Below are 12,601 nucleotides of genomic sequence, written 5' to 3'. Positions count from 1 at the left end.
TAAACCGTGTAAGGCGTATCTAAATTCTGCTTAAAGAGATGTGATTTTAATGACAGTAAATAACTAAAAACACAAAGGCTACTGTACTTTCAACCTAGGTTATTTGACACAATGACTTATGAAAATAAAACTTAGTCGAATCTGCCTATTATTAGAAAAACATTTGTAAGCGAAATTTGTTGCTTCGTTGCACGATAGAAACGCATCACTGCTTTTCTTGCACGCTCCATTTGCTGAAAAAATCCCCCCGTTTGCAACCAAATATATCGGCAATGACGTCATTACGTGGGTGCGTCACATAATGACCCGTTTCCCGGGCGAAGCACGAAAAAACGTCACGTTGTTTACGTTCATCAAGGCAATCCTGTTTGCCATTTTTACGACCCATTTACGTAAAGCTGAATTCGGACTTTTAACGCAAAGTAAAATCATAGCGTTTTGCGTTTTGGGTACTTTTTCACTTCTGTCTGTTTTGAATAACCGTAATTGGAGTTGGACATATAATTTCGTGTTTTTGTCGGATGTACTTTTGCAACGTCATGCTGTCGTATAAATTTAACGTTTGTCAGGACAAAGTTGCTGTAATAATGTGTGTTCAATTATAGCTTGTATTCAAAGTTTTTGTACCGTTTTATTTCATTTACAGTGGCAGTTTAGAATTCTATATTCAGTCAATTTGTTTGTAACATTTTAGGCTTATGTACATCCCTATTTTGCTGTACAGTATTTTAAACGACAAATACTATAAACACGTCTACTGAACAATATTTTTATTGTTTGATCTTTATAAAAACAGAATCATTATGTCGCATAAAAAAAAATTGCCGCCTGTTTATTAATTCTGCCCGCAATAGGTTATGCTTTTTTGAAAAAGCAATAGGACTCTTTGTAAAATTTCTCAGAAAACACCTATAAACTGATAAAATACAAGCCAGTAGGCACTATTTACTAGGTCGCAATTTATATTTTAACTATTTCTAACATCTATCTATAAAAATACGTGTTAATCAAGTATAAAGTTAAAGTTGTTGCATTCTGTTCTAAATTTTAGTTTTCAAACCAGAATTTTTTTATTTGTAGCTAAAAGTGAGTCATAGCTCACAAACCACTAGCTATAGTAGGGCAGTGATTCATTCAAGTATCTTAAATAACAGCCCAGGGCATTTTTATTACTATAGAGCTTGAGGCCAAACATAGTGCTGAATCTTCCCTATAGTCCAGCAAACCAAAAAGTCTTTTAGTACTTTTTCAGGTTGTTTGTATGTTGTTATAGGCAACAGATGTATCAAGCCTTAACTAAATATTTTATTTATTTCACAGAAAACAATGATTATAATATACTTTTAGGAACTTGATTAGTGTGGCCATCAAATATTATTCTCAGTTATATTTTCAAAAAAACGCAAAGAACTTTCAGGTTAATGTTGAACTTTTTTAATTTATAAATGTATTAAGGATATATATATATATGTGTGTTTTACAGTTACTGTAGTGCTTTGCCTTTGTACAACTCCTACAATTATGTATGGCTCCACCACATTTATGTTTAATTTTATATATAGGCCCATTGTTTCAGAATAAACATTAAACATGACTGAAATTGATGACCTGCCTTCCGAGGAAACTTGTGGTTTTGAAATTGGATGTACTCCAAGAACTAAGAAAAGGTAAACCAGTTTATATTTTACTCTGTTTTAAAAAATTGAAACACTTCGTATAAAATATTCAGCTCAAATTTTTGTCATTTTTGTTTACTTTTTAAGACATGGTTAAAAAAAAATTATAACACAATTTTTAGGTGTTCTAGTAATGGTTTTAAGTTTACCTTAACATTAATTTTTAATTTTGGCCGCATACTTATACACAATATTGTACATACTTTTTGTAGTAAAATTTGCTTTTTAAGGTCATTATATACACAACTATTTTGTTTCAGATTTCCCACTCGTGCGTTTCAGTGTTGTGCCACTCCTGTTGGAGCTTTGTTTGTTATTTCACTCGGTGGATTTATTCAGGGCATAATTGTCAATGGACTCGTGAATGCTTCCATAACTACATTAGAAACGAGGTAACTGCAATTGCTTTATTATAGAGAAAATATTTTCTCATTGAAAAAATACTAAAACAATTGAAAATGTTTGATGTTTGTAAATATTTTGCTTTTTTATGTAGAACTAGTCATCAATTTTCCTAAATAAAATGTTTTGTTTTGCAAAACGAAAAAGATATGTTGTTTTTTAGATTTTATTGTGTCAAACTAAAAGTAGTAAAAAAAATATGTTTTAGAAATGCTATTGTTTAGTGTAGTTTTGTGACCGTGATGGTATTGCTTATCCTCTTTACAAAGTTTTTTTTTAATGCTTTTACTCTCAGTTTAGGCTTTATGGAATTAGGTATTTTCACTTTAGCTCTAACAGAGTGAGATTTTTAACCATAAAGTTTTGCTGTAACCATGTTGAACAATATTGGATTTTTTGTTCAGATTTCAGCTGGGCAGTGCAGAGGCAGGATTAATTGCAAGTTGCTACGATATTTCCCAATGCATCATCTTACTTTATGTGTCCTATGTTGGGGGTAGGGGGCACAAGCCCCTTTGGTTGGGGTGGGGTTATATTATCATGGGTATAGGGGGCATTGTTTTCTCCCTACCAAAGTTTATCGCGCCGGAATACGTGATCGCAAACGCTACGGCCGGAACCTGCAGCTCTGTTGAGGTTGACAGTGGTCTTTGCACGGATACAACCTTAAGAAGCTTCAGGTATTCATGCTTTTAAATAAAAACCTCAAACCAACTAATTGACCTCGCATATTCTGTCCGATACTTTATTTTATGATTAAATAAATAACATTTGTGCACATGCCCATATCTTTCTAACTTTTATAAAATTTGAAAAGTAATTTATTAAACAACTGAAACTTTCATATATACACTATCATTATTGATCAAGCCTTTTTGGAGTCGTACTGGCCAACCATAATGGCACACATAGTACCCTAGGTGTTTTTAACAACCTTACCAAATCATTAAGCCAAACTGCGATTTCAGTGCAAGCAAGGTTGCTACAAAAACAACTAGCCTAATGCCTAGGTTCGTACTCACAACCTCCCACCATACATAGGTTGTATGTATGAACAGGATGCAGCAGGCAATGGTGCCACATTAGTTTATTATAGATGTGCCCCCCTTGTCCAAGTATAAAATAAACTTGTGAGTTTGAACCTTATCACAGGCTAGTTGTCTTTCTAGTCTGGCCTTGCTTGCACTACAATCCTCATTAGGCTTACACATTTAGGTGAGAATTATTTTTGATAACCATATAAATTTATACTATAAAAATATTATACATATCATTTGTTTTCCTAGGTTTGCTTTCTATGTTGCAATGCTGTTGATTGGAATTGGCGCAAGTCCCATCTACACATTGGGGGTTACTTACTTGGATGAAAATGTGAAGCAAGTGAAATCATCACTTTATCATGGTAAGCTTTGATTCGTCTAACCATTACTTACTATTTTAACTGGAATCTACATATGTAATTTAGATTATGTGATTTAATACTTTATGCCCAGAACAAAACAGCAACACTAGATATTTGCTGACCCTCACATTCTTGTTTTTATTTTTAGGAATCTACTATGCAGTGGCTTTGGTTGGTCCAGGAATTGGCTTTATTCTGGCCGGTCAATTTCTTTCAATGTACACCAACTTGGGAGTTGAGTAAGTGGGCATTTTACATTGACCTGCTAGTTATTCAATTAAGTAAAATAAATATTCAGTCAGTAGTGCTACAAAAATGGCTATATTTTAGACAATAATATGTCAAAACAAAAAGTTGTTACTTACTGAGTAAATTTAAGATGTCTGAACATATTTATGTGGTAATTAATTTCAAATCTGCTTGACTGGTAAAGTAGACTATGCCCTTGGGCTTATGTATTGCAACAAGCAGGTTATAATTTACTGAATAAATTGCTATGAATGTTGGAATCTTTTAATGTGAAGTCCAGTGCCAAACAATGCTTTGATTAAATATTTGCTTCAGCAAATTTTAAACTTTTCAGCATGTTTTATTCAGTAATGCAAATGCAATACCATGAACAGATCATTATAAGTCAAACTGTTTACATTTGTTGGACAAACTGTACATTTAGTTAATTATAAAAGATATAATGTTTTATTTTATCCGACAAAACGTTTAGTCATTACTTCATTACGATATGAGTCACGTTTAAACAACTGCATTTGACAAACTTTACAATATTATGGCAATTAATATAATAATTGAATTGCCATTACATTTAGTAGTCATAAGCATACTTTTTTCTTTTTTTTGAGTATTTACCCTAAAGATGTTACAATTTAAAAGCAGGTTTTTTTACTGTTCATGCTGCAAAACTTTTACTAAAAAAACAACCATTACTAACTGGCATTCCTAATCCTAATATTTATATATAGAAAATGGCAGCATATTAGGCAATATATGGACTATTAATAAGGATACAAAACTGAAAATTGGTCCTTAATGTAAAATAGAACATTCTACTGCCACACACATTAAATTATATATCCATCAATTTGTTTTGCGTGTTAAAAAACTTATGAATACCTCAAAGCAGGGTGTCCGAAAAAGGTTTTAAGTTCCGCAACATTGATGTATAATTTTAATAAATTGATTTCTGTGCACTATCTATGTAGTCTTTTTCGAGCTACTTGACATTCCTTAAACAGGACAAAATCAACGGAGCTTGGCAAACCTGATCAAAATTTTAAACATTTTTTACAGTCCTGGAATCCCCGTTGAAAGTCCTCAATTCGTTGGAGCTTGGTGGATTGGTTTCCTTGTTTTCGGGATTTTGTTTGTCCTCTGCGGATTTCCCATGCTCATGTTTCCACGGCAACTTCCCAACACAGAAGAGGTGAGGAAGAATAGAGAGAAGGAAATGCACCAAGATCGGATCGCGAATGAACTTAAGGATCATGAGGAGATTGGAATTAAGTATGTGAAAATCAAAATTCATTTTTTAAGATCCTATTGTCTCTTTCCATGCACGTTTTCTTCTCTCTCTTTATATTTTCTTTTCTGTCCTTTCTCTACTTTTCTGTTCTCTCTTTTTTTTCTGTGTTTTCCAACTCCTTTGTGTAGGATTATACAGGTGTATGTGTCAGTGTCAATGAAAAACCGTTTAAGCAGAACAAAAAATAAGATCTGACCGCGAATGAACTCAAAGACCATGAGGAGATTGAAATTAAGTATATGAAAATCAAATTTACATTTTTAAGGCCAATCCACTTAAAACCTTCTAAGTTTCTGCGCTATTTAGCCATTTGATTGACAGACTAATACTGCAAGAAAATGGCAAATCCTCGCGAATCGCCAACACATAGATGTCTGTTTGGTAAACAAACAATAGTGTGATTTTGTAGGAAGGTTGATTCTGAGTAAAAATTGATGATCTTTTATCTATCTTCAGTCGGTCTTTGGACCCGGGGTGTCCAACATGAGGCACGCATGCTAAATGTGTAATAAAAAATGGCATGCAAGCCCCCCCAAAATACAGCCAATTGTCATTGTTTATTCACAATACAAAACAATTCCAGCAATTACGACAACAAACAATTACTTCTGATATTATAACAGTATAATGTTTTTATGTTTTGTATAAAAGCACTTTTAATATTAGAAAAAAAAATAGTTGCTAAACTTGGCACAGGAAGAAGTTATAAGATAAAAATTGGCACATCGACATGTTTGAGTTGGACACCCCTGCTGTGGACTATTAAAATTAATTGCGAAAAATCAAAATTAATTTTTTTGATCCTACTGTCTCTTTTTATGTATGTTTTCAGTCATTTTTCTTTCCTTCTATACTTCTCTTTTACCGTTTTTTATTTTTTTTATTTGTTTACCTGTTTTTCTCTATACCTTTGTGTAGTTCTTCGTTATAAGAACCGTTCATGCAGAACACTACATTTAGGATAGGAGATAGACTGCTATTACTTTTTCTGACCGATACCAATTTTTTATGTACCTGAAATATGGTGAAAATTTGATTTAATTTTGAGTAAAATACAGCTAACCTTTCAGTTTGTCTACCTATATTTATTGAACCCTTATTTGGCATGATGCTAAACATAAAAAAAAGTTGTCAAAAAAAAAATAATTGACTTGTTATGGCTTGACAGGGACTTGACTTGTTAAATTTAAAAAAAATATTTGACTTGGACTCGAGTTATTTTACAAATGACTTGACTAGGGCTCAAGCCGTTCCAAAATGGCTTGTGTACAACATGGAAATGTAGCAGTGATTTTTTTTCTTACAGAGCTCGCGACCTTCCCAAGTGCTTGTACGCATTGCTGCGAAATCCATCGTTCCTATTCATTTCGCTTGTGGCCGCCATGGAAAGCCTTCTGCTGACTGGATTGTCGACATTCGGAGCCAAAGTTGTGGAATCGATGTTTAAGCTCACGGCGTCAGACTCTGCCTTTTACGTTGGTTCGTGTTTTTTTTTATTTTTTTTTTAACAAGTTCGAACCAACCGTTTAATCGGTATATGTGACGGTTCGCGTTTTTTCCTTTTTTTAAAAAAACAATTAACACGTTGGACGCATATCTCAAAAAAAAATCTTTAAAAATCCTGGATAGTTAAAAGCAAAAATTCAAGCATCGGCTGTCGCATGTCAAAATATAAGCAAATCTTGACATCGGCATATCAACTGTTACCTGACAGTAAACTAATTGTTATATGCGATATTGCTGAGTCGAAAAGCTGAATATGATTGTTACTAGGCAAAATATCACATTGTTTTAAAAAAGGTAAATTTACCAATTCCTTGTAATAAAGCTTAACCATTCGAAATTAAATGATCACACTGTTTTAAAGAAATTAGATTTGACAATACATCTCCTTGTAATTAAGCTCAATCATTCTGCATTCCTATAATGTTGTTTTGTACACATTTCCAAAAAACTCTTAAAATAATCAAACTTACAAATGGTCGAATTTCCCAGACAAATCTTTGAAACCGAGCTCAAACGTTGGAAGTTTTTTTAACGAAATAAAATTTTCCTTTAGGTTTGGTTGCCATCTTAAGCGGCGCTGGAGGTCAATTTCTTGGAGGTTTGATTGTGACAAAAGCAAAGTTGTCAGTTCGCCAGATGCTTATCTATTGCCTGTGTATGACGTCACTGGCAACAGTGTGCCTTTTGGTCTTCCTTCAGATCTGCCCTAACGTCCGTAAGTAATCTCTGAATGCTTTTTTTCATGTTCACTTGTATGTTTTTTCGGTGTGTGAGTATAAGGTTTACCATTCAACATGCTGTTGCTACCAGGCATAGTATACCAAAAAAAAGAAGCTCTTACGATATTTATTTATTTTATTCGGTGTTTCGGCTACCTATCAAGGATGCCTTATTCAGTTTCCCTGTATAGTTTGCCGAAACGTTTAATAAAATAAGTAAGTACCGTAAAAGCTACTTCTTTCAGCAAGATTGTATCATTTTGAATAGGTTGTCGCGTTTCCTAAACTTGGGTCAATGGAACACTTCGCGCTAAACTAGTTTTAGGGGGTCCATGAACGCCTAATTGAAATATTAGTGTTTATTTTAAAAAGAATTCATTTTGTAAAAGAAAAAGTTCATTAAAAAAAAAAAAAAAATAAAATTGAGCATTGAATGAAATTTTCAGTTAACATTTTTTGACTCAAGATAGAAGGTTGATAAGATCTACTTCGTTTATAACGTCAACTCATGACGCCAGCTCTAAATAGTTCACGCCCACCCTGGCCCGCGCAAAACACCGTTTTTCGAGCAAACCAGCCTTAACATAAAACTATGTTATAAGCAACAGGACTTTAATTCAGAAATTCGATCAAAAAGAATTAAATTAACATGCAAACAAAAACTATTTTTTTAGTCATTTGGAGGCGCTGACGTCAAACCATAAACGATGACGTTCATTAAAATAACCAATATATTCATTTTAAGACAAATGATCAACTTTATCACCTTATTGTATACAGATGGCACCACTTATTTTACACGTTTATTATTTGTTTTTTACAGCATTTGCAGGTGCAAAAGTTGGATATGCAGGAAATCCAATTGCAACAGGTCTTAACGCAACTTGCAACAATAACTGCTTCTGCTCAAGCGACATATTCGATCCAGTTTGTGGTTCTGATGGTGTGACTTACTATTCTGCGTGTTATGCCGGCTGTTCAAGCTTCGAAAACAATTCCGTAAGTAAATTTTCACAAACGCTATAATCCATACTTTTTGAAAAAAAAAATATCGCGATGTTAATTCGACAATAGTGTCTGACTCGGTTTAATTTTATTATCTGAAAGTTAATGTATTTTAAAACAAAAAAAACTTTTACACGCCATGTCAAGTGGTAGTACTAGTACAATTCTAGGGCAGTAGTATCGGCGCCTTTTCGAAACCAAAGTATTGTAGGAAATTTAGGCATGATTTGCAATCATATACCCAGTGATTTCTGAAACAATAGGGTAATTACACCTTTTAAACGCCAAAGCAAATGTTGGCCTAATAACCTGTAAAAAAGAAACATTTAAGCGTTTAAATTACATCCCTTTTGCTTGTATGAGCATAGTCACAACATGGCATAAGTTTAATTTGTGTTGGGTGGCCAGAAAAAAGTTGTGAATCACACCTTATTACATCAATCAAAATTTCGATCGCAGCTTCGTCGGACAACACATCCAATATCCATCCCGTTTCTTTTTTTCCGCAGTTTGCCAACTGTGGGTGTGTCGGAGGGGGCGGGACCAACATGACCGCCACTCGGGGTTACTGCCCAGGGGAGACTTGCCCCAACGGCGGCGCCGGCGTCTTCCTGGCCTTCATCTTTATGGTATTCTTCTTCACTTTTCTCATCGCGATCCCAGGTCTGCAAGTCACCATTAGGATTGTTCCGTTTTCGCAGAGATCACTGGCGGTTGGTGTACAGGTAACTACAGATTTATTTTTGTTGTTGTTGTGGTTTTTGTTAGCTCTCTCAGGGGAATCTCTAAATTCTTTAATCTGTGTCCCCCTTTTTTGTTTATTACCTGGCAGTTGGTGTAAATCTCTAGCGATCAGTGTACACTTTACACTGTACACTGCATAGTGTACAAGTATATAAAATTTTCTGAAGGTGGTTGTATTTTTAACTCTATCTTCCTGAAGACAGTTAAGGCATGGTTCTTCACGATACAGCAACCGTTTCAATACAGTATGTTAAATAACCACAGCTGTAGTTTTAGAAGAAAGCCATATTTTCAAAGACCGTATAGAAGGGATTTAAGAAACCGATTTGGTTTTTAAAACTTGATAATAAAACAAATGTTTTTTTGGCAAGTTGCGGCGGTTTGTGGTAGTTAGTGGCTAACTTTAGCCCTATCGATTTATTTGCTGTTAGTTGGTTTAAAATTGAGAAATTATTTGACTGATTTTTCTTGTCTGCTTTTATTTACAACACTTTGAAATTGAAAAAATATAAATTCAGCTTCATATTTTTTATCCTCAGTGGTTACTGGCAAGATTACTTGGATCAATTCCCGGCCCTATTCTCTACGGGTTCGTTCTCGACAAAGCTTGTGACTTATGGGGAACATCTTGTGGTGAACAGGGTTCGTGCAACGTCTACGACAACAACCTCATGTCAAGGAATCTCATCATACTTTCGTTCGTAGCCAAGGTAGGTTTCTTAGTTGTTTTGTTTGAGAGATTCATTCGAAGCAGATATCAATATCGAACAGTGGTTTGTTCTGGGGGTTTCACAGTGTTGTAATAATTTAAGTCACTTAAGTTAAGTGTTATGGATAAACGACTTGCGCTGAAATTAGGTGTTTGCGTTTGTATTATAAAATTGGATATTTTTCTTAAATTTTGGACATAAAACGATTTTTTGCGTTCCGTTTTGTGGTATTGTTTAGTTGAGTTTCTACTCATAATCGGACTAGTTTACCAATTTTATTGGTCACTGGGTTTTCATGGATTATTAGCCTAACTGTTGATGGAAATAAAAAATATCCAAAATCTGCAAAAACATTTTTTTCGCTCTGAGACTTTAACCTTGAAATTATTGAAGTTGGACCTTACGCTTGGTAAGAGTAAACGATGACAAATTAACGATAAGAAAGTTACGCTCGACAAGCTGAACAAACATTTGTTCACTATCAAGTTCTGTGAAGGTAACCACCACTCGCATATCGCTCTGATTTAGTATTATAAATACCAGCTCTTTTTTCACTAGCTTGGCTCGTCTCCGCCGTAATCTCAGCGTAGCTCGTGCTCTGCTGCCCCTACTGGCAACTGACGACGTCACACCGTTTAATGCGAACACCTGGACACACATAACACATGGTTACATATCACAAAGATCACAATACATGCCCTTTGTCTGACCTTACAGTAGTGATACACAAACTGTGTGCTGCAGTTTAGTAATATGCCGCGAAACGATTTCGTTATTTTGAAACAACCAATTCGTATATAGTATGCGAGACTTGAATGCCATACAATGTTGTTTTACGTATATTATATATACTGTGATGCGCCCCTGTATTCTTAACTACACAAGATGGATTTGGAACGTCTTACCGAAATCAGTGAGCCTGATAAGGCCAAGCAAAAAAATCACGATTTTCGGTCATACCAGGATCATACCGGGTCCGTTTTCCTAGCCTGGCCTTGCTTGCACTATATTCATATTTAGACTGTTAGTCTTTCTTCAGTTAGATTTCAGCTAGGCATCCGGTCTATAATGTGTGCAGTTATCGTTGGCCAGTACGACCCCAGAAGAAGGGCTTGATCACAGAATATACACCATGTTCATATATATTTTGCAGTTGGAATATTATTTATTTATCAAATGTGTGCCGCGATTTTATTGTGACGCTCAGTTTACCGCAAAGTAAAGGACTGCCACAACAGTCTTTAAATGTCTTTGAATGTATTATAAATATTGAAAATTCTTTAAAAAACCTTATATTTTTTTTTTAATGAAATTTAAAATTATATTATGTCCAGATAAAGATATATATGTTTAAAAAGTGCCGTAGCAAAACCACAACTATTTGGTATTGTGTTGGTATACTTTTTTTAAAATTATATTCATTAAACGTCGAGCCATTCAATATTTAGGTCTTTATAACACTGTAAATTGTCTTTAAAAAGTCTTTTCAATGTCTTGAATATTTTTCAAAAAATTGTTGGGAAACCCTGGAACCACAGAACTACGCTTTCCGTTGTACTAAAAGAACTTTAATAAACTCTATGCTTGCACATTTTTTAAACTTAGCAAAAATGTGGACAAACGCCGTGCGGACATGAAGGCCAACACAATTTTCTTAAAGAAATAAGCTTTGGTAACCTTATGCATGAATTTTCCAACCTTAACACGAATGTCTACAAACGCCTAAATTTTGGACACAAAATGGCGTTCAAAAGTCACCATCTTCTGTTGTCCTTCAGGCGTTCACACTCGGCTTCCTTATCCTGTCTCTGGTCCTCTACAAACCAAAGCCAACCTCACCCGAAGCCACACTGGATATTGCCTTGGACGAATCAGGCCCTACTAAGAACGGCGCCACACCGCCAACTAGCGACAACAATGGGTCAAGCGCGACATCTGGCGGAGAGAATAATGGTCTCAAAAGTGAGAAAAAGGTCGAAGGTGAAATCGAACAGGGCAAGGGTCACGAAAACCCGGCGTTCGAGTGAATTTTAGGGGTTTGTAGTGTTTGTGCTTGCCTTTGACCAATTTGCTTTTTGATTTGAGTAGAATTAGGATTTTATCTTTGGGCCAATTTTATTAGCCCTGTGTGTCAATTTTAACTTTAAGTAACGTTTAGCTTTGATTTAGTTGTTATAGTTTATCGGTAAAAAAATTAGGACGGTTTTATGCTTTGTTTCCACTATTAGTAGGAAACCTAAATATATTGTGTTGTATCTATACTATTCAAGATCATTAGGGTTAAGCCCAAGGGGAAACCCCACGATTAACCCCTAATGATCTTGAATAGTAAATTATCCAAATTTCACTTGACCACCCTTAGTGTTGTTGTTAGTAATTTTGAACGATAATTACGTGAAAACATTTCAAATGAGTAAAAAAAATTCAAGTTCTAAGTTATGCAAAAGAGTGTCTACTTTCTCTACGTTTAACTTTGTTGAAAGTTTTCCCCAATGTAGCAAATAACCCGGCTCGTTGAACCCCATCAAAAAACACTGACAACACAATACGATATACCTCTTGTTGCACCAAACGTCAGTTCAGAAAGTGCCTTATATGTGAAACGCAGGAAACACGTGTAATTAGTACAAGTTTATTTATGTGTAAGGATGACTGATACTTGACGTTTCATTTTAATCCCCATACCCGATATCTGTGACGTAAAATATCGCAATCCGACCCAACAGAAAATGACGTCATAAGTGTGCTTAAATAGGCACAATAGATATACTTAAAACGTTTGAAGGTAGTATTTTTCCTGTTATAAGACCAAATTTTGCTTTAAGTTGAGTTACTCAACCTACTGTTTTTTTTTAATAACAATTTCAAAATAGGATCGATGCGTTGGAAATTATGGCCGG

The 12,601-nt window shown here is 34.7% G+C and overlaps 1 protein-coding gene across 2 annotated transcripts; it reads left to right on the top strand.

Moving 5' to 3' along the window:
• Positions 1 to 1,320: 1,320 nt before the first annotated feature.
• Positions 1,321 to 11,912, top strand: LOC146141073 (solute carrier organic anion transporter family member 4A1-like). 2 transcript variants are annotated; one of them, XM_083391169.1, is made up of 13 exons: positions 1,321 to 1,417; positions 1,577 to 1,667; positions 1,937 to 2,068; positions 2,483 to 2,758; positions 3,365 to 3,480; positions 3,629 to 3,719; positions 4,786 to 4,998; positions 6,324 to 6,496; positions 7,077 to 7,238; positions 8,066 to 8,241; positions 8,757 to 8,972; positions 9,531 to 9,701; positions 11,480 to 11,912. In XM_083391169.1, exons 2-13 carry the CDS (start codon positions 1,591 to 1,593, stop codon positions 11,726 to 11,728), a joined length of 2,052 nt encoding a protein of 683 aa, XP_083247295.1. In that variant the 5' UTR covers positions 1,321 to 1,417; positions 1,577 to 1,590; the 3' UTR covers positions 11,729 to 11,912. The 2 variants fall into 2 exon arrangements, with proteins under 2 accessions (XP_083247295.1, XP_083247294.1); XM_083391168.1 differs by having other exon boundaries at positions 1,325 to 1,417; positions 1,563 to 1,667.
• The last annotated feature ends 689 nt before the right edge of the window (positions 11,913 to 12,601 follow it).

This window comes from Ascidiella aspersa, chromosome 6 (genome assembly GCF_963924565.1).
Source record: "Ascidiella aspersa chromosome 6, kaAscAspe10.2, whole genome shotgun sequence".
In the NCBI taxonomy this organism is placed as follows: domain Eukaryota; kingdom Metazoa; phylum Chordata; class Ascidiacea; order Phlebobranchia; family Ascidiidae; genus Ascidiella; species Ascidiella aspersa.
The sequence above is the reverse complement of the archived record's forward strand: the minus strand, read 5'-3'. Positions and strand labels throughout refer to the sequence as shown.